This window comes from Eleutherodactylus coqui, chromosome 6 (assembly GCF_035609145.1).
Source record: "Eleutherodactylus coqui strain aEleCoq1 chromosome 6, aEleCoq1.hap1, whole genome shotgun sequence".
In the NCBI taxonomy this organism is placed as follows: Eukaryota; Metazoa; Chordata; class Amphibia; order Anura; family Eleutherodactylidae; genus Eleutherodactylus; species Eleutherodactylus coqui.
Genome location: NC_089842.1, coordinates 2,183,630 through 2,209,773, shown reverse-complemented (window position 1 = coordinate 2,209,773; position 26,144 = coordinate 2,183,630). Strand labels below are relative to the sequence as shown.

At 57.2% G+C, this 26,144-nt stretch overlaps 2 protein-coding genes across 6 annotated transcripts in view; one reads left to right on the top strand and one right to left on the bottom strand.

Moving 5' to 3' along the window:
• HYOU1 (hypoxia up-regulated 1) overlaps positions 1–3,078 on the bottom strand; it is a 33,378-nt gene extending 30,300 nt beyond the window's left edge. For 2 of the 5 annotated variants that reach the window (XM_066606054.1, XM_066606051.1), the window contains exons 1-2: positions 2,975–3,077; positions 1,417–1,508 (exon numbers count right to left, since the gene is read on the bottom strand). In XM_066606054.1, the coding sequence (XP_066462151.1) occupies positions 1,417–1,489 (73 nt within the window). In that variant the 5' untranslated portion in view covers positions 1,490–1,508; positions 2,975–3,077. The other 3 variants (XM_066606055.1, XM_066606053.1, XM_066606052.1) reach the window with 3 other exon arrangements.
• An 8,012-nt stretch (positions 3,079–11,090) lies between these two features.
• RBM7 (RNA binding motif protein 7) lies at positions 11,091–25,363 on the top strand. The gene is made up of 5 exons (XM_066606049.1): positions 11,091–11,260; positions 18,992–19,154; positions 20,353–20,449; positions 22,063–22,162; positions 23,466–25,363. The coding sequence occupies exons 1-5, from the start codon at positions 11,165–11,167 to the stop codon at positions 23,757–23,759; spliced, it is 750 nt and encodes a 249-aa protein (XP_066462146.1). The 5' UTR covers positions 11,091–11,164; the 3' UTR covers positions 23,760–25,363.
• The last annotated feature ends 781 nt before the right edge of the window (positions 25,364–26,144 follow it).

Sequence of the window (26,144 nt, the reverse complement as noted above, 5' to 3'; positions counted from 1 at the left end):
CCCTCCAACCAAAACGGCTGTCATTAGCGAGGGGCGCGCCACTTTGGTGTTACACGGTTCTGTCCGCCCCAGCTGTATTATACTCCAAAAATATCGGAAGACCAACTTGTCAGACACCAAACCCCCTCGATGGGAGTGAAAGCAGCTGTGCCAGGAGCCCCCCCTCCCACGAGACCTGGTGTACAGAAGACCTGTGACCGCCGAGACTGGCAGAGCGCCAACAGGAAACCCGACCGGCTTGTTTCCATTTACTGTGCAAAGAAACCACTGCTCAAACATCGGGTGAAAGTTACAACACGGACGTCCTGCCAGATGAGCCGCGGACTGAGTGTTACCTGCCACAGCACTTCTACTACGTGTACTACCCACAGCGGTACCCCTGGGCTGTATCCCCACCCCCACCCACAGCGGTACCCCTGGGCTGTATCCCCACCCCCACCCACAGCGGTACCCCTGGGCTGTATCCCCACCCCCACCCACAGCGGTACCCCTGGGCTGTATCCCCACCCCCACCCACAGCGGTACCCCTGGGCTGTATCCCCACCCCCACCCACAGCGGTACCCCTGGGCTGTATCCCCACCCCCACCCACAGCGGTACCCCTGGGCTGTATCCCCACCCCCACCCACAGCGGTACCCCTGGGCTGTATCCCCACCCCCACCCACAGCGGTACCCCTGGGCTGTATCCCCACCCCCACCGGTACCCCTGGGCTGTATCCCCACCCCCACCCACGGCGGTACCCCTGGGCTGTATCCCCACCCCCACCCACAGCGGTACCCCTGGGCTGTATCCCCACCCGTAGCGGTACCCGTGGGCTGTATCCCCACCCCCACCGGTACCCCTGGGCTGTATCCCCACCCCCACCCGTAGCGGTACCCCTGGGCTGTATCCCCACCCCCACCCGTAGCGGTACCCCTGGGCTGTATCCCCACCCCCACCGACAGCGGTACCCCTGGGCTGTATCCCCACCCCCACCGACAGCGGTACCCCTGGGCTGTATCCCCACCCCCACCGACAGCGGTACCCCTGGGCTGTTCCCCTCCACAGCGGTACGCCTGGGCTGTCCCCCCACCACCACCACCCGCAGTGGTACCCCTGGGCTATGTCCCCCCTCCCCCACCACCAGCAGCAGTACCCCGGGCTATGTCCCCCCTCCCCCACCACCAGCAGCGGTACCCCGGGGCTATGTCCCCCCTCCCCCCCACCACCTGCAGCGGTACCTCTGGGCTGCGTCCCCCCCACCACCACCCGCAGCGGTACCCGCTCCCCGTCTCACACAGACCCGCTCCGGCAGCTGTACGGCGTTCTGATCTCGCAAATCGGTTTTCTTGACTACAATTACCAAGACCAGAAATCAGCGACGACTTCACAGCGAAGCAGGAAAACTACTGGCAGCGAGCCGGCCGCCATCTTACCTGTCGGGGAGGGCAGCAGGGTCATCAAGAAGAGCGTGCCGAGCGCGCACAGCGTCCGCCTCCAGAGCGCCATCGTGCTGCCGATTATAGACCTGCGAAACAAAGATAAGGTGAGCGCCAAATAACCGCCACGTACAGGCTGCCGACTAACCCGTCTCCAGGGGCAACCATGGCCGCCGCACGCCCCGTATTACCCGTCTGAAGCCCCCTCACACCCGCCGCAGTCCCTGCGAGCCCCACCGTGGGCCGGACGCTGGACTCAATGAAGGCCCCTTCCTCCCCGGGGACCGCGCCGCCGCGCTTTAGTGCTGCACCCCTAGACTCCGCTGGGTACTGGGAGGCCGCCGCCACTTAAAGGGGTGGAGCAAGAAGCCCCCGCCGCACCTCCTCGATATCCGGAGCCGGCGCTCTGCTCCCGGAGGACGCCGCGGCGGTAATGACTCACGGCTCAGCCAATCACAGCAGCGACGCTCCCGCAGATATCAGTCATTGGCTGAGCCGTCACATGGGCAAGAAAACGGGCGCAAGGGGGGAGGGGCACATCACAAAGGAGGAGGAGGAGAAGGGCGCAGAACGCCACGGCCATCCTCCCCCCACGCAGACCACCACCGCCGCATTCCCCCCACGCAGACCGCCGCCATGGCCATCCTCCCCCCACCCAGACCGCCGCCACCCTCCCCCCACACAGACCGTCAAACGCAGCACTAAGGGGTTAATGGCGGCACAGCGGCGGTTCCTGACATTACAGAAGACAAGCGCCAGAAGTGACGGCGCCCCCGCGGAACCACTAAGGGGAGGAACCACCGGGGGCCCAGATCAGCGCCCCGCAGCCCTGAAGAGGAACCTGCAGCCGCTTCCTGTCCGCCAGGCGTCTCACCGGTCACTGAATGGGTCTCACGGAAGCAGCCGGAGGAACAACCGCACCGGCCCGTGTGACCGGGAGCCGACAGGCATCGCACGTGAGACCCCCTCCCGCGCTCACCTGTCCGCCGCTCGTGCCGTCCCCTCCCGCGCTCACCTGTCCGCCGCTCGTGCCGTCCCCTCCCGCGCTCACCTGTCCGCCGCTCGTGCCGTCGCCTCCCGCGCTCACCTGTCCGCCGCTCGTGCCGTCCCCTCCCGCGCTCACCTGTCCGCCGCTCGTGCCGTCCCCTCCCGCGCTCACCTGTCCGCCGCTCGTGCCGTCCCCTCCCGCGCTCACCTGTCCGCCGCTCGTGCCGTCCCCTCCCGCGCTCACCTGTCCGCCGCTCGTGCCGCCCCCTCCCGCGCTCACCTGTCCGCCGCTCGTGCCGTCCCCTCCCGCGCTCACCTGTCCGCCGCTCGTGCCGTCCCCTCCCGCGCTCACCTGTCCGCCGCTCGTGCCGTCCCCTCCCGCGCTCACCTGTCCGCCGCACGTGCCGTCCCCTCCCGCGCTCACCTGTCCGCCGCTCGTGCCGTCGCCTCCCGCGCTCACCTGTCCGCCGCTCGTGCCGTCCCCTCCCGCGCTCACCTGTCCGCCGCTCGTGCCGTCCCCTCCCGCGCTCACCTGTCCGCCGCTCGTGCCGTCCCCTCCCGCGCTCACCTGTCCGCCGCTCTCCGCTCCTCTCAGCCAGCAGCCCCGACAGTCGCGCACAGGCCTGAACGCGGCGCCCGCTGATTGGTCTATTTACCGGCAGCCGCAGCGTCAGACGAGCGCGGGCCTCCAGCCAATCAGACGGCAGAGAGTTGCCCGGCCACCTCTTCTCATTGGTCCACGTTCTTCCGAGGCGCTGAGTGGTCCACGATCCCGTGACGTCACACAGGAGGTGCGCGAGCTGTGTGGGAGGCGGCAGCTGCGGCCGGCGGGGGGCGCTGCCTGCTCTGATGCAACGTAGCTGCAATGTGGCGGAGCGCCGCCTGTCTGCCGGCTCGCCCAATGCGCCTGCGAATAGCGGCCGGCAGCGCGGTCCTTCCGACGGGACATGGAGCTCTGTCGTGGAGGCGCGGAGTTTGTATGGCGGCTGTTAACCCTTGAAATGACAGTTCTGACAGCATTTAAATGCCCCGATGACCGTTCTGTGGCCTGAAGACCCCCCCAGGCTGCCGCGGTGACACGTGATAGGGTGCAGCGGCTGCGGTGACACGTGATAGGGTGCCACAGGTGCAGCGGCTGCGGTGACATGTGATAGGGTGCAGCGGCTGCGGTGACACATGATAGGGTGCCACGGGTGCAGCGGCTGCGGTGACACATGATAGGCTGCCACGGGTGCAGCGGCTGCGGTGACACGTGATAGGGTGCCACAGGTGCAGCGGCTGCGGTGACATGTGATAGGGTGCAGCGGCTGCGGTGACACGTGATAGGGTGCAGCGGCTGCGGTGACATGTGATAGGCTGCCACGGGTGCAGCGGCTGCGGTGACATGTGATAGGCTGCCACGGGTGCAGCGGCTGCGGTGACATGTGATAGGCTGCCACGGGTGCAGCGGCTGCAGTGACACGTGATAGGCTGCCACGGGTGCAGCGGCTGCGGTGACACGTGATAGGCTGCCACGGGTGCAGCGGCTGCGGTGACACATGATAGGCTGCCACGGGTGCAGCGGCTGCGGTGACACGATAGGCTGCCACGGGTGCAGCGGCTGCGGTGACACGTGATAGGCTGCCACGGGTGCAGCGGCTGCGGTGACACGTGATAGGCTGCCACGGGTGCAGCGGCTGCGGTGACACGTGATAGGCTGCCACGGGTGCAGCGGCTGCGGTGACACGTGATAGGCTGCCACGGGTGCAGCGGCTGCGGTGACACGTGATAGGCTGCCACGGGTGCAGCGGCTGCGGTGACACGTGATAGGCTGCCACGGGTGCAGCGGCTGCAGCGGCTGCGGTGACACATGATAGGCTGCCACGGGTGCAGCGGCTGCGGTGACACATAATAGGGTGCCACGGGTGCAGCGGCTGCGGTGGCACGTGATCGGGTGCAGCGGCTGCGGTGACACGTGATAGGCTGCCACGGGTGCAGCGGCTGCGGTGACACATAATAGGGTGCCACGGGTGCAGCGGCTGCGGTGGCACGTGATAGGCTGCCACGGGTGCAGCGGCTGCGGTGACACATGATAGGGTGCCACGGGTGCAGCGGCTGCGGTGACACGTGATAGGCTGCCACGGGTGCAGCGGCTGCAGTGACACGTGATAGGCTGCCACGGGTGCAGCGGCTGCGGTGACACGTGATAGGCTGCCACGGGTGCAGCGGCTGCGGTGACACGTGATAGGCTGCCACGGGTGCAGCGGCTGCGGTGACACGTGATAGGCTGCCACGGGTGCAGCGGCTGCAGTGACGCATGATAGGGTGCAGCGGCTGCAGTGACACATGATAGGCTGCCACGGGTGCAGCGGCTGCGGTGACACATGATAGGCTGCCACGGGTGCAGCGGCTGCGGTGACACATGATAGGCTGCCACGGGTGCAGCGGCTGCAGTGACACGTGATAGGCTGCCACGGGTGCAGCGGCTGCGGTGGCACGTGATAGGCTGCCACGGGTGCAGCGGCTGCGGTGACACGTGATGGGCTGCCACGGGTGCAGCGGCTGTGATAGGCTGCCTCAGAGAGAATAGATAGTATGGGCAGCACTCCACACGTGATAGGCTGCCTCAGATGAAGCCGCTGCGGTGACATGTAATAGGGTGTAGCCGCTGCGGTGACACGTGATAGGCTGCCACGGGTGCAGCCGCTGCGGTGACACGTGATAGGCTGCCACGGGTGCAGCCGCTGCGGTGACACGTGATAGGCTGCCACGGGTGCAGCCGCTGCGGTGACACGTGATAGGCTGCCACGGGTGCAGCCGCTGCGGTGACACGTGATAGGCTGCCACGGGTGCAGCCGCTGCGGTGACACGTGATAGGCTGCCATGGGATCAGCCGCAGCGGTGACACGTGATAGGCTGCCACGGGTGCTGCGGTGACACATAATAGGCTGTCTCAGAGAGAATAGATAGTATGGGCAGCACTCCACACGTGATAGGCTGCCTCAGATGAAGCCACTGCGGAGACACGTGATAGGCTGCAACAGATGAAGCCGCTGCGGTGACACGTGATACGCTGCCACGGATGAAAAGGCTGTGGTGACACATGATAGGCTGCCATTGGTGCAGCCGCTGCGGTGACATGTAATAGGGTGCAGCGGCTGCGGTGACACGTGATAGGCTGCCACGGGTGCAGCCGCTGCGGTGACACGTGATAGGCTGACACGGGTGCAGCCGCTGCGGTGACACGTGATGGGCTGCCACGGGTGCAGCCGCTGCGGTGACACGTGATGGGCTGCCACGGGTGCAGCCGCTGCGGTGACACGTGATGGGCTGCCACGGGTGCAGCCGCTGCGGTGACACGTGATGGGCTGCCACGGGTGCAGCCGCTGCGGTGACACGTGATGGGCTGCCACGGGTGCAGCCGCTGCGGTGACACGTGATGGGCTGCCACGGGTGCAGCCGCTGCGGTGACACGTGATGGGCTGCCACGGGTGCAGCCGCTGCGGTGACACGTGATGGGCTGCCACGGGTGCAGCCGCTGTGGTGACACGTGATTGGCTTCCTTGGATGATGCCGCTACGGTGACATGTGATAGGCTGCCATGGATGAAGCCGCTGCGGTGACACGTAATAGACAGCAACGGGTGAAGCGGCTGCGGTGACTCGTGATAGGCTGCCACAGATGAAGCAGCTGCGGTGACACGTGATAGGCTGCCTCGGATAAAGCCGCTGCGGTGACACGTGATAGGCTGCAACGGGTGAAGCGGCTGCGGTGACACGTAATAGACCGCCCACACAGGTACCGTGTTTCTACAAAAATAAGACACTGTCTTATCTTAGTTTTTGCCTCAAAAGAGGCAGTGTCTTATTTTTGGGGGTGTCTTATAATACCTAGCAGCCGGCGTCCGGTTCCTCGCGCTGGCCTGCGGCATTGCTGCAGGCTTCCGTGTCCTCCTTTATGCCGAAGGAGTAGTTCTTCCTGAAAGAATACCCACCTCCAGCATGCTAATGCTCTGATTGGTTAATCAAGTGCCGTGTCAGCCAATGATAGCCTGCGCTCGATTAACCAATCACAGCCGTTCATTGACATTGAATGGCTGTGATTGGTTAATCCAGCGCCGTTGTTGAGGTGCGATTTATGAATTAACGGAGCCATGGCATTGATTGGCCAATTCATGAATCCCGCCTCTTTAATGCTATGGCTGTGATTTGTTCTTCGACAGCTGCTCAGCCAATCAATTCAGTGCTCGATGAACCAATCAGAGCCATCGCTTCCTGGAGGCGGGATTTATGAAGCCTGCTAGGGAATGTATTTTTCTTTTTTTTTCTAAATGTAATGCAGCCAGGGCTTATTTTCAGGGAAACTGGGTATGCAGGTTCCTCGGCCGCGGGTAGGGTCAGATTCCGCTCTTGGCTTCTGCACGCGGAATCTGACCCGCCCGTGGCCTAAGCCTGGATTTATTGCTGAAAACAGTCGGGTTCCCCTCCGTAGCGTCCAGTTTCAATGTTCACAACATCACTGCAAATGGGGGTGACGGTGGGGGTCAGAGGCCGTACATGTAATGGGGGTGACGGTGGGGGTCAGAGGCCGGACATGTAATGGGGATGACGGTGGGGGTCAGAGGCCGGACATGTAATGGGGATGACGGTGGGGGTCAGAGGCCGGACATGTGATGGGTGTGACGGTGGGTGTCAGACGCCGTACATGTAATGGGGATGACGGTGGGGGTCAGAGGCCGTACATGTAATGGGGGTGACGGTGGGGGTCAGAGGCCGTACATGTAATGGGGGTGACGGTGGGGGTCAGAGGCCGGACATGTAATGGGGATGACGGTGGGGGTCAGAGGCCGGACATGTAATGGGGATGACGGTGGGGGTCAGAGGCCGGACATGTAATGGGGATGACGGTGGGGGTCAGAGGCCGGACATGTAATGGGGATGACGGTGGGGGTCAGAGGCCGGACATGTAATGGGGATGACGGTGGGGGTCAGAGGCCGGACATGTAATGGGGATGACGGTGGGGGTCAGAGGCCGGACATGTAATGGGGATGACGGTGGGGGTCAGAGGCCGGACATGTAATGGGGATGACGGTGGGGGTCAGAGGCCGGACATGTAATGGGGGCCGTGAGACCAAATGTACTTCAGTCAAGCACTTATAAACTGTTCCAACAGACACAGGGGTGTAACGATGGCGCCCCTGTCTCTGGATGGCGGCAAACAAAACAGTTGGAGCTGCTGGTGCTTCTTGGACGATCAGATGCTCCTCTCTACTGGTGGTCTGTAGTGGGCGTCCTGAGCCCAGTCATCTTGTGTGCCCCCATCCACTGGTCCCAACACCTCCTAACAATCTGGTCAGACGCTCCTCTCTACTGGTGATCTGTAGGGGGCGTCCTGAGCCCGGTCACCTTGTGTGCCCTCACACATCCACTGGTCCCAACACCTCCTAACAGTCTGGTCAGATGCTCCTCTCTACTGGTGGTCTGTAGGGGGCGTCCTGAGCCCTGTCACCTTGTGTGCCCCCATCCCCTGGTCCCAACACTTCCCAACAGTCTGGTCAGACGCTCCTCTCTACTGGTGGTCTGTAGGGGGCATCCTGAGCCCGGTCACCTTGTGTGTCCTCACACATCCACTGGTCCTAACAACCCCGAACAGTCTGGTCAGACGCTCCTCTCTACTGGTGGTCTGTAGGGGGCGTCCTGAGCCTGGTCACCTTGTGTGCCCCCATCCACTGGTCCCAACACATCCTAACAGTCTGCTCAGATGCTTCTATCTACTGGTGGTCTGTAGGGAGCGTCCTGAGCCCCGGTCACCTTGTGTGCCCCCATCCACTGGTCCCAACACCTCCTAACAGTCTGCTCAGACGCTTCTATCTACTGGTGGTCTGTAGGGTGTGTCCTGAGCCCCGGTCACCTTGTGTGCCCCCATCAACTGGTCACAACACCCCCTAACAATCTGGTCAGATGCTCCTCTCTACTGGTGGTCTGTAGGGGGCGTCCTGAGCCTGGTCACCTTGTGTGCCCCCATCCACTGGTGCCAACACCTCCTAACAGACTGCTCAGATGCTTCTATCTACTGGTGGTCTGTAGGGGGCGTCCTGAGCCTGGTCACCTTGTGTGCCCCCATCCACTGGTCCCAACACCTCCTAACAGTCTGGTCAGACGCTTCTATCTACTGGTGGTCTGTAGGAGGCGTCCTGAGCCCGGTCCCCTTGTGTGCCCCCATCCACTGGTCCCAACACCCCCTAACAGTCTGGTCAGACGCTCCGCTCTACTGGTGGTACTTAGGGGGCGTCCTGAGCCCGGTCATCTTGTGTGCCCCCATCCACTGGTCCCAACACCTCCTAACAGTCTGGTCAGAACGGAGGACGGGGGAGATGCGCCATTTCATACTTCTCCTCAGGCCCCATACAGGCTTCGAGCCCCCCTGGGGATTAGTATAAGGGAAAGAAACAGGATAAACCTTAAACCTCTGTTCTCACAGTATTTGCACAATTTGCGCCGAATTTATCACTTCTCTGCGGCTTTATACTCCATCTTTATATTCCAACGTGTGACTTGTGGGATGTTTAGCGGTCAGAGCGGACCCAGAATTAGCGTGAAGCGCAGTTTATCAGGGCCGTGCCGCCCTAGGTAAGTCTTGCATGGTTTGGTGAACACTAACATTGGCGCAGATTGTGCCATTCTCTGGTGTGGGTGAATGTTTGGCCCATCACTGGGGAATATTCAGACATAGCGCCAATTGTGTGGTGGCCGCGACCTGCAAGCTCCGCCCGTGGGCACAGATTCCGCTGCGGGTTCCGCCCGTGGGCACAGGCTCACAGATTCCGCTGCGGGCTCCGCCCGTGGGCACAGACTCACAGATTCCGCTGCGGGCTCCGCCCGTGGGCACAGATTCCGCTGCGGGCTCCGCCCGTGGGCACAGATTCCGCTGCGGGCGCCACCCGTGGGCACAGACTCACAGATTCCGCTGCAGGCTCAGACTCACAAATTCCGCTGCAGGCTCCGCCCGTGGGCACAGATTCCGCTGCGGGCGCCGTCCGTGGGCACAGACTCACAGATTCCGCTGCGGGCTCCGCCCGTGGGCACGGGGCCTCAAGGTCAGACGGACAAATTCCCCACAGACTTCCACCTCTAAACTCCGTGGTGTTTTCCGTGGTGTTGGCGCAGATATATCCGTCAGTATGTGCGTCTGCACGGCTCCTCCCACTTCGCACGTTGTCATTTGGTCTATTTTGGAGTAAATTGGCGCCGTACAAATAACGGTGATATAAATCTGTGCGCCGGCCGCCCCAGAAACCGCCGCAGAAAGACGGGAACTTTAGAGGTGGGATTCACGAGGCAGACTCTGCGGTGAATGGCGCGGCGTTACGGATTTGTCTTCACACGGCGGGACTTTCCACGGCGGTTCGGTTCGCTGAATCCCAGCCCGTTACATCCCGTCAGGAAGTGAGGCGGCACTTCTTGCTGCGCACGCGCTTGTTTGTGGGACGGAATTCCACATAATGATTCTGCCCAGTGACGGAGCCGCTACCGGAGGCATATTGGCACTAACTGCTTAGGTTCAGCAGCGCTGCTGATTAGAGCCACCTGATTGGCTCTTTGGCACCACGTGACTACACAGCGTGCACGCGGATTGTCTTCAGCAGCCGTGCACTACACACTACAGTGAAGCAGCACGGGGTTAGGGTTACAGTTTAGGGTTAGGTTTAGGGTTAGCTAAACCTAACCCTTAACCTAACCCTAAAGCCTCAAACTAACCCTAAACCGTAACCCTAAACCTAACCCCGTGCTGCTTAAAGGGGTTGTCCCGCGGCAGCAAGTGGGGTTCAGCACTTCTGTATGGCCATATTAATGCACTTTGTAATGTACATCGTGCATTAATTATGAGCCATACAGAAGTTATTCACTTACCTGCTCCGTTGTTGGCGTCCTCGTCTCCATGGTACCGTCTAATCTTCAGCGTCTAATCGCCCGATTAGACGCGCTTGCGCAGTCCGGTCTTCTCCCTTCTGAATGGGGCCGCTCGTGCCGGAGAGCTGGTCCTCGTAGCTCCGCCCCGTCACGTGTGCCGATTCCAGCCAATCAGGAGGCTGGAATCGGCAATGGACCGCACAGAAGACCTGCGGTCCACCGAGGGTGAAGATCCCGGCGGCCATCTTCGCAAGGTAAGTAAGAAATCACCGGAGCGCGGGGATTCGGGTAAGTACTATCCGGGTTTTTTTTTTTTTAAACCCATGCATCGGGTTTGTCTCGCGCCGAACGGGGGGGCTATTGAAAAAAAAAAAAAAAACATTTCGGCGCGGGACAACCCCTTTAAGTGTATTGTGTAGTCCACGTCTGCTGAAGGCAATGCGCGTGCACGCTGTGTAGTCACGTGGTGCCGAAGAGCCAATCAGGTGGATCTAATCAGCAGCGCTGCTTAACCTAAGCAGTTAGTGCTAATATGCCTGCCGGAGATGAGCCACGTGACTCCGCTTCCGGAGATGAGCCACGTGACTCGGCCTCACACTGCGCGCTCTCCACCGCCAACCGCAAGGCTAAAAGGAGCAACCACACAACAGCCAATCAGGTCCTTCAGAAAACGAAAGAAGCATCTTGATTGGTCGCTGTGATTCACCCCTCCTCTTTTCAGTTGCCTAGTGACTGCAGTGCCGATAGCTGCACGTCATACGCTCTCCTCCACTCACACGCCGTGATTGCCCTGAGGCCCCTCCCACCGGTCGGCTGGTGTAGTGAGGTGTTTCTGGGCGCCGTCGCTCAGTAGTCTCGTCAGCGGCGGATGAAGATGGGGGCGGCGGATGCGGACAGGACCTTGTTTGTAGGCAATCTGGACCCACGGGCGACCGAGGAGCTGCTGTTCGAGCTGTTCCTGCAGGTGAGCGGGCGCCTCTCCGCGGCCTCGTGCCGCTCTGTTCTTGGCGGGTACCGGGTCGATGTGGCGCGGGCTCCTCTCTGTCCACGCGGTGGCGCTGCTCTCCGGCTCGCACTTTGGCTGGCAGACCTTTTAGAGGGATGGGGGGTTGGTCACGTGTTTAAAGGTGCTTGTACCACAACTCCAGGGTCTCCACCGATCGGGGGTCTCTCTGCTGGTGGAAGACGGGTCACGTGTCCCTGTGGGGGGTCTCATGCTGCGCTGAGCATGCCCTGGAGCAGTACTCTGTGCTCTACACTGCAGTACTTCCTGCCTGTAGGCCCGACGCCCGTCCTAATGTGGGGCCCCTGGGAGCAGAAGAGCCGGGCGGCCGACCGCCGAATGGAACCGTGGGGGCATTAACACTCTGCTGCCAGGATGGATGGTGGCATTTAAAGGGTTACCGCTAGAGCTGAGCGAGCCGACGGGACATTACCCAGCGAGTGCCCCCATTGTGGAGTACCTGAGAAGATCCGGGGGCCGGCGGGAGTGAGCAGGGGGCCGGCGGGGGGATCTCTCACTCCCGCGGGCCCCCCAATCTTTTACTCCAGTGATTCCCCCTAACGCGCCCGCTCGTCTCTAGTTGCCATCCGTTATTAGCATCACAGAAGGGAGCTGCGGCCGCGGCACTACCCCGAGTGCTGGGAGGGCGCCTCCTGTGGGGCATCTACAAGCATCAGTATTAAGCGGTGGGGCTTTCTATGCTGGGGGCCCCGGGGGGCTCAGAGACGGCCTTGGGTGCGGCGCAGGATCTACCCTGGGAAGTAGGAGCTGCTGGTTACAACTACTTCTGGGGCCGCTATATGCTGTAGTGACTACTGGCGCCCGGGATGTATATAGTAAGTAGGGGCTGCTGGTTACAACTACTTCTGGGGCCGCTATATGCTGTAGTGACTACTGGCGCCCGGGATGTATATAGTAAGTAGGGGCTGCTGGTTACAACTACTTCTGGGGCCGCTATATGCTATAATGACTACTGGCGCCCCGGGTCTATATAGTAAGTAGGGGCTGCTGGTTACAACTACTTCTGGGGCCGCTATATGCTGTAGTGACTACTGGTGCCCGGGATGTATATACTAAGTAGGGGCTGCTGGTTACAACTACTTCTGGGGCCGCTATATGCTGTAGTGACTACTGGCGCCCCGGATCTATATAGTAAGTAGGGGCTGCTGGTTACAACTACTTCTGGGGCCGCTATATGCTGTAGTGACTACTGGCGCCCGGGATGTATATAGTAAGTAGGAGCTGCTGGTTACAACTACTTCTGGGGCCGCTATATGCTGTAGTGACTACTGGCGCCCGGGATGTATATACTAAGCAGGGGCTGCTGGTTACAACTACTTCTGGGGCCGCTATATGCTGTAGTGACTACTGGCGCCCGGGATCTATATAGTAAGTAGGGGCTGCTGGTTACAACTACTTCTGGGGCCGCTATATGCTGTAGTGACTACTGGCGCCCGGGATCTATATAGTAAGTAGGAGCTGCTGGTTACAACTACTTCTGGGGCCGCTATATGCTGTAGTGACTACTGGCGCCCGGGATCTATATAGTAAGTAGGGGCTGCTGGTTACAACTACTTCTGGGGCCGCTATATGCTATAATGACTACTGGCGCCCGGGATGTATATAGTAAGTAGGGGCTGCTGGTTACAACTACTTCTGGGGCCGCTATATGCTGTAGTGACTACTGGCGCCCGGGATCTATATAGTAAGTAGGAGCTGCTGGCTACAACTACTTCTGGGGCCGCTATATGCTATAATGACTACTGGCGCCCGGGATCTATATAGTAAGTAGGAGCTGCTGGTTACAACTACTTCTGGGGCCGCTATATGCTGTAGTGACTACTGGTGCCCCGGGTCTATATAGTAAGTAGGGGCTGCTGGTTACAACTACTTCTGGGGCCGCTATATGCTGTAGTGACTACTGGCGCCCGGGATCTATATAGTAAGTAGGGGCTGCTGGTTACAACTACTTCTGGGGCCGCTATATGCTGTAGTGACTACTGGCGCCCGGGATCTATATAGTAAGTAGGAGCTGCTGGCTACAACTACTTCTGGGGCCGCTATATGCTATAATGACTACTGGCGCCCGGGATCTATATAGTAAGTAGGAGCTGCTGGTTACAACTACTTCTGGGGCCGCTATATGCTGTAGTGACTACTGGTGCCCCGGGTCTATATAGTAAGTAGGAGCTGCTGGTTACAACTACTTCTGGGGCCGCTATATGCTGTAGTGACTACTGGCGCCCGGGATCTATATAGTAAGTAGGGGCTGCTGGTTACAACTACTTCTGGGGCCGCTATATGCTGTAGTGACTACTGGCGCCCCGGGTCTATATAGTAAGTAGGGGCTGCTGGTTACAACTACTTCTGGGGCCGCTATATGCTGTAGTGACTACTGGCGCCCGGGATCTATATAGTAAGTAGGGGCTGCTGGTTACAACTACTTCTGGGCCCGCTATATGCTGTAGTGACTACTGGTGCCCCGGGTCTATATAGTAAGTAGGAGCTGCTGGTTACAACTACTTCTGGGGCCGCTATATGCTGTAGTGACTACTGGCGCCCGGGATCTATATAGTAAGTAGGAGCTGCTGGTTACAACTACTTCTGGGGCCGCTATATGCTGTAGTGACTACTGGCGCCCGGGATCTATATAGTAAGTAGGAGCTGCTGGTTACAACTACTTCTGGGGCCGCTATATGCTGTAGTGACTACTGGCGCCCGGGATCTATATAGTAAGTAGGAGCTGCTGGTTACAACTACTTCTGGGGCCGCTATATGCTGTAGTGACTACTGGCGCCCGGGATCTATATAGTAAGTAGGAGCTGCTGGTTACAACTACTTCTGGGGCCGCTATATGCTGTAGTGACTACTGGCGCCCGGGATCTATATAGTAAGTAGGGGCTGCTGGTTACAACTACTTCTGGGGCCGCTATATGCTATAATGACTACTGGCGCCCGGGATGTATATAGTAAGTAGGGGTTGCTGGTTACAACTACTTCTGGGGCCGCTATATGCTGTAGTGACTACTGGCGCCCGGGTTCTATATAGTAAGTAGGAGCTGCTGGCTACAACTACTTCTGGGGCCGCTATATGCTATAATGACTACTGGCGCCCGGGATCTATATAGTAAGTAGGGGCTGCTGGTTACAACTACTTCTGGGGCCGCTATATGCTATAATAACTACTGGCGCCCGGGATCTATATAGTAAGTAGGAGCTGCTGGTTACAGCTACTTCTGGGGCCGCTATATGCTGTAGTGACTACTGGTGCACCGGGTCTATATAGTAAGTAGGAGCTGCTGGTTACAACTACTTCTGGGGCCGCTATATGCTGTAGTGACTACTGGCGCCCGGGATCTATATAGTAAGTAGGGGCTGCTGGTTACAACTACTTCTGGGGCCGCTATATGCTGTAGTGACTACTGGCGCCCCGGGTCTATATAGTAAGTAGGGGCTGCTGGTTACAACTACTTCTGGGGCCGCTATATGCTGTAGTGACTACTGGCGCCCGGGATCTATATAGTAAGTAGGGGCTGCTGGTTACAACTACTTCTGGGGCCGCTATATGCTGTAGTGACTACTGGCGCCCCGGGTCTATATAGTAAGTAGGGGCTGCTGGTTACAACTACTTCTGGGGCCGCTATATGCTGTAGTGACTACTGGCGCCCGGGATCTATATAGTAAGTAGGGGCTGCTGGTTACAACTACTTCTGGGCCCGCTATATGCTGTAGTGACTACTGGTGCCCCGGGTCTATATAGTAAGTAGGAGCTGCTGGTTACAACTACTTCTGGGGCCGCTATATGCTGTAGTGACTACTGGCGCCCGGGATCTATATAGTAAGTAGGGGCTGCTGGTTACAACTACTTCTGGGGCCGCTATATGCTGTAGTGACTACTGGCGCCCGGGATCTATATAGTAAGTAGGAGCTGCTGGTTACAACTACTTCTGGGGCCGCTATATGCTGTAGTGACTACTGGCGCCCGGGATCTATATAGTAAGTAGGAGCTGCTGGTTACAACTACTTCTGGGGCCGCTATATGCTGTAGTGACTACTGGCGCCCGGGATCTATATAGTAAGTAGGGGCTGCTGGTTACAACTACTTCTGGGGCCGCTATATGCTATAATGACTACTGGCGCCCGGGATGTATATAGTAAGTAGGGGCTGCTGGTTACAACTACTTCTGGGGCCGCTATATGCTGTAGTGACTACTGGCGCCCGGGATCTATATAGTAAGTAGGAGCTGCTGGCTACAACTACTTCTGGGGCCGCTATATGCTATGACTACTGGCGCCCGGGATCTATATAGTAAGTAGGAGCTGCTGGTTACAACTACTTCTGGGGCCGCTATATGCTATAATAACTACTGGCGCCCGGGATCTATATAGTAAGTAGGAGCTGCTGGTTACAACTACTTCTGGGGCCGCTATATGCTGTAGTGACTACTGGTGCCCCGGGTCTATATAGTAAGTAGGAGCTGCTGGTTACAACTACTTCTGGGGCCGCTATATGCTGTAGTGACTACTGGCGCCCGGGTCTATATAGTAAGTAGGGGCTGCTGGTTACAACTACTTCTGGGGCCGCTATATGCTGTAGTGACTACTGGCGCCCGGGATCTATATAGTAAGTAGGGGCTGCTGGTTACAACTACTTCTGGGGCTGCTATATGCTGTAGTGACTACTGGCGCCCCGGGTCTATATAGTAAGTAGGGGCTGCTGGTTACAACTACTTCTGGGGCCGCTATATGCTGTAGTGACTACTGGCGCCCGGGATCTATATAGTAAGTAGGGGCTGCTGGTTACAACTACTTCTGGGCCCGCTATATGCTGTAGTGACTACTGGTGCCCCGGGTCTATATAGTAAGTAGGAGCTGCTGGTTACAACTACTTCTGGGGCCGCTATATGCTGTAGTGACTACTGGCGCCCGGGATCTATATAGTAAGTAGGAGCTGCTGGTTACAACTACTTCTGGGGCCGCTATATGCTGTAGTGACTACTGGCGCCCAGGATCTATATAGTAAGTAGGGGCTGCTGGTTACAACTACTTCTGGGGCCGCTATATGCTGTAGTGACTACTGGCGCCCCGGGTCTATATAGTAAGTAGAAGCTGCTGGTTACAACTACTTCTGGGGCCGCTATATGCTGTAGTGACTACTGGCGCCCCGGGATCTATATAGTAAGTAGGGGCTGCTGGTTACAACTACTTCTGGGGCCGCTATATGCTGTAGTGACTACTGGCGCCCGGGATCTATATAGTAAGTAGGGGCTGCTGGTTACAACTACTTCTGGGGCCGCTATATGCTGTAGTGACTACTGGCGCCCGGGATCTATATAGTAAGTAGGGGCTGCTGGTTACGACTACTTCTGGGGCCGCTATATGCTGTAGTGACTACTGGCGCCCCGGGTCTATATAGTAAGTAGGGGCTGCTGGTTACAACTACTTCTGGGGCCGCTATATGCTGTAGTGACTACTGGCGCCCCGGGTCTATATAGTAAGTAGGGGCTGCTGGTTACAACTACTTCCGGACCGCTATATGCTGTAGTGACTACTGGCGCCCGGGATCTATATAGTAAGTAGGGGCTGCTGGTTACAACTACTTCTGGGGCCGCTATATGCTGTAGTGACTACTGGCGCCCCGGATCTATATAGTAAGTAGGGGCTGCTAGCTACAACTACTTCTGGGGCCGCTATATGCTGTAGTGAATACTGGCGCCCCGGATCTATATAGTAAGTAGGGGCTGCTGGTTACAACTACTTCTGGGGCCGCTATATGCTGTAGTGACTACTGGCGCCCCGGGTCTATATAGTAAGTAGGAGCTGCTGGTTACAACTACTTCTGGGGCCGCTATATGCTGTAGTGACTACTGGCGCCCCGGGATCTATATAGTAAGTAGGGGCTGCTGGTTACAACTACTTCTGGGGCCGCTATATGCTGTAGTGACTACTGGCGCCCGGGATCTATATAGTAAGTAGGGGCTGCTGGTTACAACTACTTCTGGGGCCGCTATATGCTGTAGTGACTACTGGCGCCCGGGATCTATATAGTAAGTAGGGGCTGCTGGTTACGACTACTTCTGGGGCCGCTATATGCTGTAGTGACTACTGGCGCCCCGGGTCTATATAGTAAGTAGGGGCTGCTGGTTACAACTACTTCTGGGGCCGCTATATGCTGTAGTGACTACTGGCGCCCCGGGTCTATATAGTAAGTAGGGGCTGCTGGTTACAACTACTTCCGGACCGCTATATGCTGTAGTGACTACTGGCGCCCGGGATCTATATAGTAAGTAGGGGCTGCTGGTTACAACTACTTCTGGGGCCGCTATATGCTGTAGTGACTACTGGCGCCCCGGATCTATATAGTAAGTAGGGGCTGCTAGCTACAACTACTTCTGGGGCCGCTATATGCTGTAGTGAATACTGGCGCCCCGGATCTATATAGTAAGTAGGGGCTGCTAGCTACAACTACTTCTGGGGCCGCTATATGCTGTAGTGATTACTGGCGCCCCGGGTCTATATAGTAAGTAGGGGCTGCTGGTTACAACTACTTCTGGGGCCGCTATATGCTGTAGTGACTACTGGCGCCCGGGTCTATATAGTAAGTAGGGGCTGCTGGTTACAACTACTTCTGGGGCCGCTATATGCTGTAGTGACTACTGGTGCCCCGGATCTATATAGTAAGTAGGGGCTGCTAGCTACAACTACTTCTGGGGCGCTATATGCTGTAGTGATTACTGGCGCCCGGGATCTATATAGTAAGTAGGGGCTGCTGGTTACAACTACTTCTGGGGCCGCTATATGCTGTAGTGACTACTGGTGCCCCGGATCTATATAGTAAGTAGGGGCTGCTGGTTACAACTACTTCTGGGGCCGCTATATGCTGTAGTGATTACTGGCGCCCGGGATCTATATAGTAAGTAGGAGCTGCTGGTTACAACTACTTCTGGGGCCGCTATATGCTGTAGTGACTACTGGCGCCCGGGTCTATATAGTAAGTAGGGGCTGCTGGTTACAACTACTTCTGGGGCCGCTATATGCTGTAGTGACTACTGGTGCCCCGGATCTATATAGTAAGTAGGGGCTGCTAGCTACAACTACTTCTGGGGCCGCTATATGCTGTAGTGATTACTGGCGCCCGGCATCTATATAGTAAGTAGGAGCTGCTGGTTACAACTACTTCTGGGGCCGCTATATGCTGTAGTGACTACTGGCGCCCGGGTCTATATAGTAAGTAGGGGCTGCTGGTTACAACTACTTCTGGGGCCGCTATATGCTGTAGTGACTACTGGCGCCCGGGATCTATATAGTAAGTAGGAGCTGCTGGTTACAACTACTTCTGGGGCCGCTATATGCTATAATGACTACTGGCGCCCGGGATGTATATAGTAAGTAGGGGCTGCTGGTTACAACTACTTCTGGGGCCGCTATATGCTGTAGTGACTACTGGCGCCCGGGATCTATATAGTAAGTACGGGTCGGCCTCCAGTTCGCAGGAGCCGAGTCCTTCCACCTGTATGGTAAGTTGTTCTGTAGGGAGCGGCTCGCTCTGGAAGGAGGATCTGTGGGGTGGAGGAGTTCTTAGCGCTTTCCTCAGTGAGCCGCTGAAGTCTTATCTGCAGCCCAGCATTAGTATTTTGCGCCGACCTCTGATGTCATGATGTTGTGATGTCACCGCACGCTTTGTCTTTCCAGGCCGGTCCTGCGCTGAACGTTAAAATCCCCAAAGACAAAGATGGGAACCCCAAGTTATTTGCTTTTGTGAACTTCAAGCATGAAGAATCTGTTCCCTACGGGATGAATCTGCTGAACGGGATCAAGCTCTTCGGCCGACCCCTGAAGATCCAGTACCGATCAGGTGAGCGGGGATTCCCTGTAAGTATTGGGGGGGTTACGCATCACGGATCGGCTGCTGATTTCCCCCGGGGGGCGCTGCACAACGTAATCAATGGGGTCTTAAATACTGTCCGCTTGCGGCAGGACCAGATCCGCGGTGGAGTGACGCCGCCGGCCTCCGTCACTGCAGCGGGTGAGATCTGTGGGCCAGATCTGCATATGGGTTTTGTCGCAGATTGTCTCCGCCGTGTGCTCAGACCCCGAGGGCTGCCTTCGCACGGGCGCGATGTCATGTGACCTGCGGTGCGCCCCCTTAAGAGCGGTGAGAATTTCTTGTAATGGTCATAAAGCAAACGACAGCTTCTTGCGGAGCGGGGGAGGGGTGGCCGGATCTACACAAGTCCCAGCTGGCCTCGAGCCCCTCTTGCTCGCTGAATTTGTGACTTGACCCATGGAGGTGTCCGTGTCACTGATGGGGCGGATGCTTCTGGTTGGGGTTGGTTTCAGCCACATAAGCCCCCCGTGGGAACGCTTCCTTATCGGGGTCTTTCATGTGTAATTTAGTCCTAAATCCTGATTAAAGCCTGAATGTGTAAACATGAACTTAAAGGGGCCGTGCCAAGACTGGGAGTTATGGCCTGTCCATGGGACATCCCCCAGGATGACGTGCTGACCGGTGGGGGTCTCGCTCAGAACCTCTTCTATCTCGGGGGTCCCATGAGCCCCCCACCGATCAGCCTGTTGTCCCCATCCGGTACTTTATGTACATTTTGTAAAATTAGTATCTAATGCTAAAATACCTTCAAGAAGTGAGTGAGACCCTAGATTTGAGTTTTTGTGACCACACGCGCCCCTGCACCACCGGGGTGTCATGTATGGCGTGAAGCGGCCTGCGCCGGCCTGACCGCGGCTCTCCAAATGTCCTATGCATGTACGATGCTCTGAGTTCAGCTCTGGAGATCTGTGGTCGGACCGCGACACTCCTTCACTCCATACATGACGCCGTGTGGTCGGGCCATGTATGTTCGCACGTAGCGGACATGCTGGAGGTTGTGGCGGATATCGGGGTGACGTTGCAGATCTGTGTTGAGCGGTTTTCTCGGTTCCTCGCCCGCCTGTTACACGTTTCGATGGCTTTTCTCCAGAAGACTGTTTTGCAATGCAGGTGAATTGGGGTGGGCGTTTCCTGCTTTGTTACTAATCTTCCCTTCTGTTGGCAGGAAGCAGTCACGCCTCTCAAGATACAAATAGCGCGGCGTCCTCTCCGCTGGGAAACGCCGGCTTCTCGGGAAATGGTCCGTCCTCAAACGGGAACAGGTGAGATGAAACTCGCTGCTGTTAGTCCAGTAGTCGCACGGCGCTGACTGCAGAGTAGTCCGGCCTTCTGGGGCGCGCGGCGTTTCCGCAGTCCGGCCTTCTGGGGCGCGCGGCGTTTCCGCAGTCCGGCCTTCTGGGGCGCGCGGCGTTTCCGCAGTCCGGCCTTCTGGGGCGCGCGGCGTTTCCGCAGTCCGGCCTTCTGGGGCGCGCGGCGTTTCCGCAGTCCGGCCTTCTGGGGCGCGCGGCGTTTCCGCAGTCCGGCCTTCTGGGGCGCGCGGCGTTTCCGCAGTCCGGCCTTCTGGGGCGCGCGGCGTTTCCGCAGTCCGGCCTTCGGGGGCGCGCGGCGTTTCCGCAGTCCGGCCTTCGGGGGCGCGCGGCGTTTCCGCAGTCCGGCCTTCGGGGGCGCGCGGCGTTTCCGCAGTCCGGCCTTCGGGGGCGCGCGGCGTTTCCGCAGTCCGGCCTTCGGGGGCGCGCGGCGTTTCCGCAGTCCGGCCTTCGGGGGCGCGCGGCGTTTCCGCAGTCCGGCCTTCGGGGGCGCGCGGCGTTTCCGCAGTCCGGCCTTCGGGGGCGCGCGGCGTTTCCGCAGTCCGGCCTTCGGGGGCGCGCGGCGGTTCCGCAGTCCGGCCTTCGGGGGCGCGCGGCGGTTCCGCAGTCCGGCCTTCGGGGGCGCGCGGCGGTTCCGCAGTCCGGCCTTCGGGGGCGCGCGGCGGTTCCGCAGTCCGGCCTTCGGGGGCGCGCGGCGGTTCCGTAGTCCGGTCACCGCTGATCCCCCTGTAGAGAATTGTAATGGAGGGAGGAGCGCCTGCATTGCATGGCCTGTATAAGGCTCCCTGTGCCAACTTGGCGCTCTCTTCCCCCGACCCTCAGCCATGATCAGTGTGACGGCCGCGTTTGGTTGTTTCACGCTAACCGTTAAAGCGTCTCCGTTTTCATACCGACGAGTAACAAACGCAGCTGCTTTACTTGCCTTTTGTAGCCCACCCTCGGGGCTCCGGCACGCTGGCGGTTTTCTTGCGCGTTTTTTTCACGCGATTGTCAATGGGACTTTCTAATGTTAAAAACTCATCACACAAACATCCCAGAGCGCCGACCTGCCATGTGTCCCACTGACAACCGTGTGAGAAAACCGCCAGCGTGCCGGAGCCCTTATGAAGCTCACATGGACTGCTGGTGTGGGGAGGAGTATCGCTACATAGATCGCAGCAGGGAAGGGGTTAACAGCGGGAGGCCGGCTATCACTGACAGCCGGCTGCTGAATAGGGCAAGATCTCCTATGACATAAGGGTCCGTCCAGTACCACCCTGCCATGACGTACCCTTATGTCATATGGGGGGAGGAGTTAAAGGGATTGCAGGGAGGCCATCAGTAGCTTCCAATTGGACAATCCCTCTAAGTGTATCTGAACCGAAGACTTATCATTTTAAAAAAAAAGAGGCCGGCCGCCATTAGTGATCGCATGGTGTCCGTTCAGGGAGTGTGTCCTAGCCGGCCGCTGTGTCTCTGACGTCTTGATCTCCTATGGGCAGTCTGGGCGGCCGTTGCCTGATGGCCTAATGAGCGGTGTGGAGTACGGAGGTGAGCCGGGTCTAATTGTCTTCTTCTCCCCTTTACAGATACGACTACAGTCCTGACATGAGGCACGATCTCTCGCCGCCGGTTCCGAGCTATCAGCGGTCCTACTCCTCTCCAGACAGCCTGCAGAGACAAGCAATGGTGCGTAATCCGAAATCTATAGCGCCTGCAGACGTTCTGACATCTTAACCCCTGAGTGACCACAATACGCCCTTTTACTGTGGGACCATCTTTATAAGGCGGTGGCTCGGCTGACAGCGGGGCTCCTGCTCTAACAGCCAGAAATGGAGAAACCTCGGGGCCTGGCAGTGTAACCCCTCGTATGCCACAGTGAATAGTAACCCTGTCGCCAATATTTCCTAGATCTCGGCGAGCTCTGGAATCCCCCTGGACGGGCAGTGACTTTTTGTCTGCACTTTAAACTAAGGCCTGGACTGATGCCGCACTATTGATCCGGGTTGAGTTAGAGCTCGTCGGTAGAATCCATTCCCCATGCACTATCCTAACCAATAGTCGTGTAGCATCCTGCTGCGCCGGCCCCCCTCTGATGTCATGTTCATGGGATGTCACAGGTGCTGCAGCCAATGACGGAGCTCAGCGATCCATCACGGAGCTCTGTTATTGGCTACGGTGCCTGCGACGTCCTGCGAACCCCGGGGAGTATTGGCTCTTGTACCGCATGCAGAAGGGGTTTTCCTGATGCGCTTCCACTCCAACAACATGCAATTCACCTTTTTCTTTCAAAACGCAAAGTTAGAAAAAAAAAAAGTCATTTCCGCCCCTATCTGACGTGCGGCGAGTCCGTGTGAAACCTCCCCAATTCTTGGAGCATCCGCGCCAACCTCTCTAATCTGCATTTGCCGCGGTTGGGCAGGGTGTTTTGGTTTTTGTTGCTGGGGGCGGATATAGCTGTTGCCATTGACTGATGCGGTCCGTGTGGCGCGGGCGGATCTAACTCTTGCGCAGCAGCCGGTTTCTCCCCTTGCATCTCTTTCCTTGCGTTGGCTGTATGGAATGTGTGCCAGACTCGTTATCCCAGCTAGAGGCACCTTATTAAGGCCGCGTGAATACCGCGCAAGACTTCTGCGTTGCGAGCCGCACAAATACGATCCCCGTTCCTTTGAATGGCGTCTTATACCCCTCGCATCGCGACATGTCCTAGCTTTAAGTGTTTGTTTTCAATGGGACAGGAAAACGCGCCGAGCGATGTGAGGATTCACATTGAAAACAATGGAGAACGCTCGGCGATCCTCTGCGGCTGAGAGCCGGCGGTGCGCTGCTTCCCAGAAGTGATGGGGGCGGTTTTCAAAGGAAAACTCCTCCCATCCCCCATGTAAAAGCAAAAGCCACGCTGGAGAGCGCGGCATCAGCCAGGTTCCTCGGTCCGCCATCGCGCTCGTCGTGTGAAGCCGGCCTAAGTGTTTGTTTTTTTCTCTCTTTGCAGATGAATAACTTTTACCGCCAAGGATCTTCTCACGGCTCGGGCGCGGACATGATCTCCCACGCTTCTTCCTCCACGTCGAATTACACTCCTTATTACAGTCCATATAATCAAAGCTCCTCCCACTCCGCAGCGCGTTATGATTCCTCCCACAGCCACCGGAAAATGAGCCGCCAAGCCTCTCATCCCTACCAGAACGATGGCCACCATAGCAGCAAAGATGCGTACTACAGGGGGGGTCACGAGGACCGCAGTCATCAGAGGGCGGAGTCTCGCTGGCGCCCATCTCGCTACTAAACCTACAAATCTGTGCCACGTGGTGTTTTATAATTGTCTGTTCCACGGCCTCCGACTGCAGGCAGCAGTGTACCCCCGCGGGGGAGGGGGGGGGGGGGGGTCGTGTGCAACTGAATCTTCTCTCCTTTTTTTAAGGACGTCTGGGTTTTAAATTTTTTATTGAGCAAAAAACAAATTTAATTATGAAAAAATCTTCCCTTTTTCTATATTGCTGCGAACTGCTAATGTCAGTGATCGCTGTAGGTTGCCGTGGTTACTCGGTGCTCGCTGAACGGCCTCCGCATGCAGTGTGAGTATTGGGAAACCATCAGTGTTGTACTTAAAGGGACCCTTCACACTTATGGAATTAGGCAACAAGATGCAGAAAATTCTGCACCCAGATCCGCATGTAGACCGGCGTCTTACGGAGGGGAAATGTGCAGCAGGTAAAGCTAAAGGATATTTTGTACCTCTGTAGAATAATTCTGCATGTGTGAAAGTGCCCAGAGGGATTTTCCAATTAAAGACCCGAGACCCCCCAGCTCCCTCTGCACCCGAACGCCCCATGTGAATGGAGAGGTGATGCACACGGGTGGCCGGCGCTTCATTCACTTCTGTAAGAGGAAGGGAGGTCAATGTGTGGGCAATCCCCCTCCGTCCCATAGAAGTGAATGATGTGGTGCTGCTCACAGCTGTTGACACTTCACTTCCATGGCCCTTCTGGTATGCTGGTCTCAGGACCCCTGGGGTCCGGCAGTTGGACACTATTTTTAATGGAAAACCCTTTTTTAAAGGAGGAGTTCACTTTTTTCCTACCAGTTGACTGTGTAAAAGAGAAAAAAATAATAATCTCCATGGTATTGTAACTACTTTCTCTAGCTACATTCATCTAGATCCGTGTCCACAGCCCGGCCTGAGCGCTGCAACCGCTGTGGGAACCATCGCTCGTGGCGTCCAAGGCCTCCATATTGTACTATGGGAAGCATTGCAATTCCAGGTCCCACCTGGCCCAGTCGTTGCGGCAATCCCCGGGCTGGGTCCTGTACGTATGGGGGGGCTTACAGAAATGGTTTTCGGTTCGGACCTCGCTGGACACTTCTGTGTGTGATCCTTCCATGATGGCTTCAGTCTTAAAGCAGCACAAAATATAAAGAGAACAACGGGTTTGGTGACTTGCAGGCACCAGTAATTTGTGTAGGTTTCGTCCTCCGCTTGGCATGTTCTATAGCGGTGGCTGCGGAGGTCTTTTTATTGCTCTTTTAGGTTTTCCTACAATTCTTCTCTCAGGGGCTTTTATAAGATTAAGGCTTGCTGAACGGTGAAGTCGCTGCCGCTGTGTAAGTGACGTCTGCGGCGGCGGCTCTCCTACGTGTCGTGTACCGTCTCCTCTGTGATTCGCCCCAACCGTGAAGCTTCTCAGTATTTGTGGCCTCTTCTGTATTCGGACGTGACGGATCATCTGACTTGTGGCGTGTTGTACTTGTGTCGTACGTGTTCATCGGGCCGCAGTATAGGATCTAGTTCTGTATCGTGTCGCATCCATCAGCATTCCCAGCTAAGAAGTATTGATTTCTCGTGTTGGGCTGATCTGTACGGAGTGGAATAAATCCATCTATTCTCTTCTATCTCGGCCGCCTTCTTTTTATCAGTTTTGAATGTTTCCTGTGCAGAGAGAACACTGAAGCTTATAAAGGTCCTTCCACACGGCCAACATCTGTCAGTAAATAACATTAAAGGGACCCTCCGAGCCGCTCCAAAGATGGCTGCACCACCTCCGACTACCTGATGCACAGTGTGTGTTAGTGTACATCGTTAGTCTAAGATGCTAATCACATGGGCAGCCCTGGCCAATTAGCAGGTGTAGTGTTCTAGATTAATGCAGAGTGGCATCAGGTAGTCAGAGATGCAGTTTGGCCACCTTGGTCCAGAACCAGAAGGTCACTTCAAGAGCACCTTCCCACAGGGCATCTTGTCTGCAAGCGCTCTAGTGTCCCTGGTGTATAGTGGTTAGTACCTACCAAAGAAGGCTACAGTTCAGCGGGCACCAAAGGCTCATCGATGCCTTGATTTTTGGACATATGCAAATGTGCAAAATATAACAGATGAAAACAATAGGAATATTCCACTCGAATCCTCACTAACAGCCCGTTTTCAAGAAATTCCGCTTCCTTTTTCCATATTCGTTCTCATCCTTTTTGTATCCCAGACCCACCACAGTCACGGCCCCAGTCTTCCAGTTTCCATCACCTGCTCATATGATACAGACACCACAGAATATTGGATCCAGTCTAACATTTACAGACTTATTATCTGCTATGACCCCTGCTGCTTCTTCAAGAAGTCACTAATACTCCCCCATCGAAATCCTCGCCAGTTCCCAATGCAGTAGAATTATTGCCAACCCCA

Bases quoted from the DNA above. Each gene is read 5' to 3' on its own strand.
- RBM7 (XM_066606049.1), top strand. From the start codon at position 11,165: ATGAAGATGGGGGCGGCGGATGCGGACAGGACCTTGTTTGTAGGCAAT. The intron at 19,155-20,352 runs GTGAGCGGGGAT...TTCTGTTGGCAG, and splicing joins GAAGATCCAGTACCGATCAG to GAAGCAGTCACGCCTCTCAA. The intron at 20,450-22,062 runs GTGAGATGAAAC...TCCCCTTTACAG, and splicing joins CCGTCCTCAAACGGGAACAG to ATACGACTACAGTCCTGACA.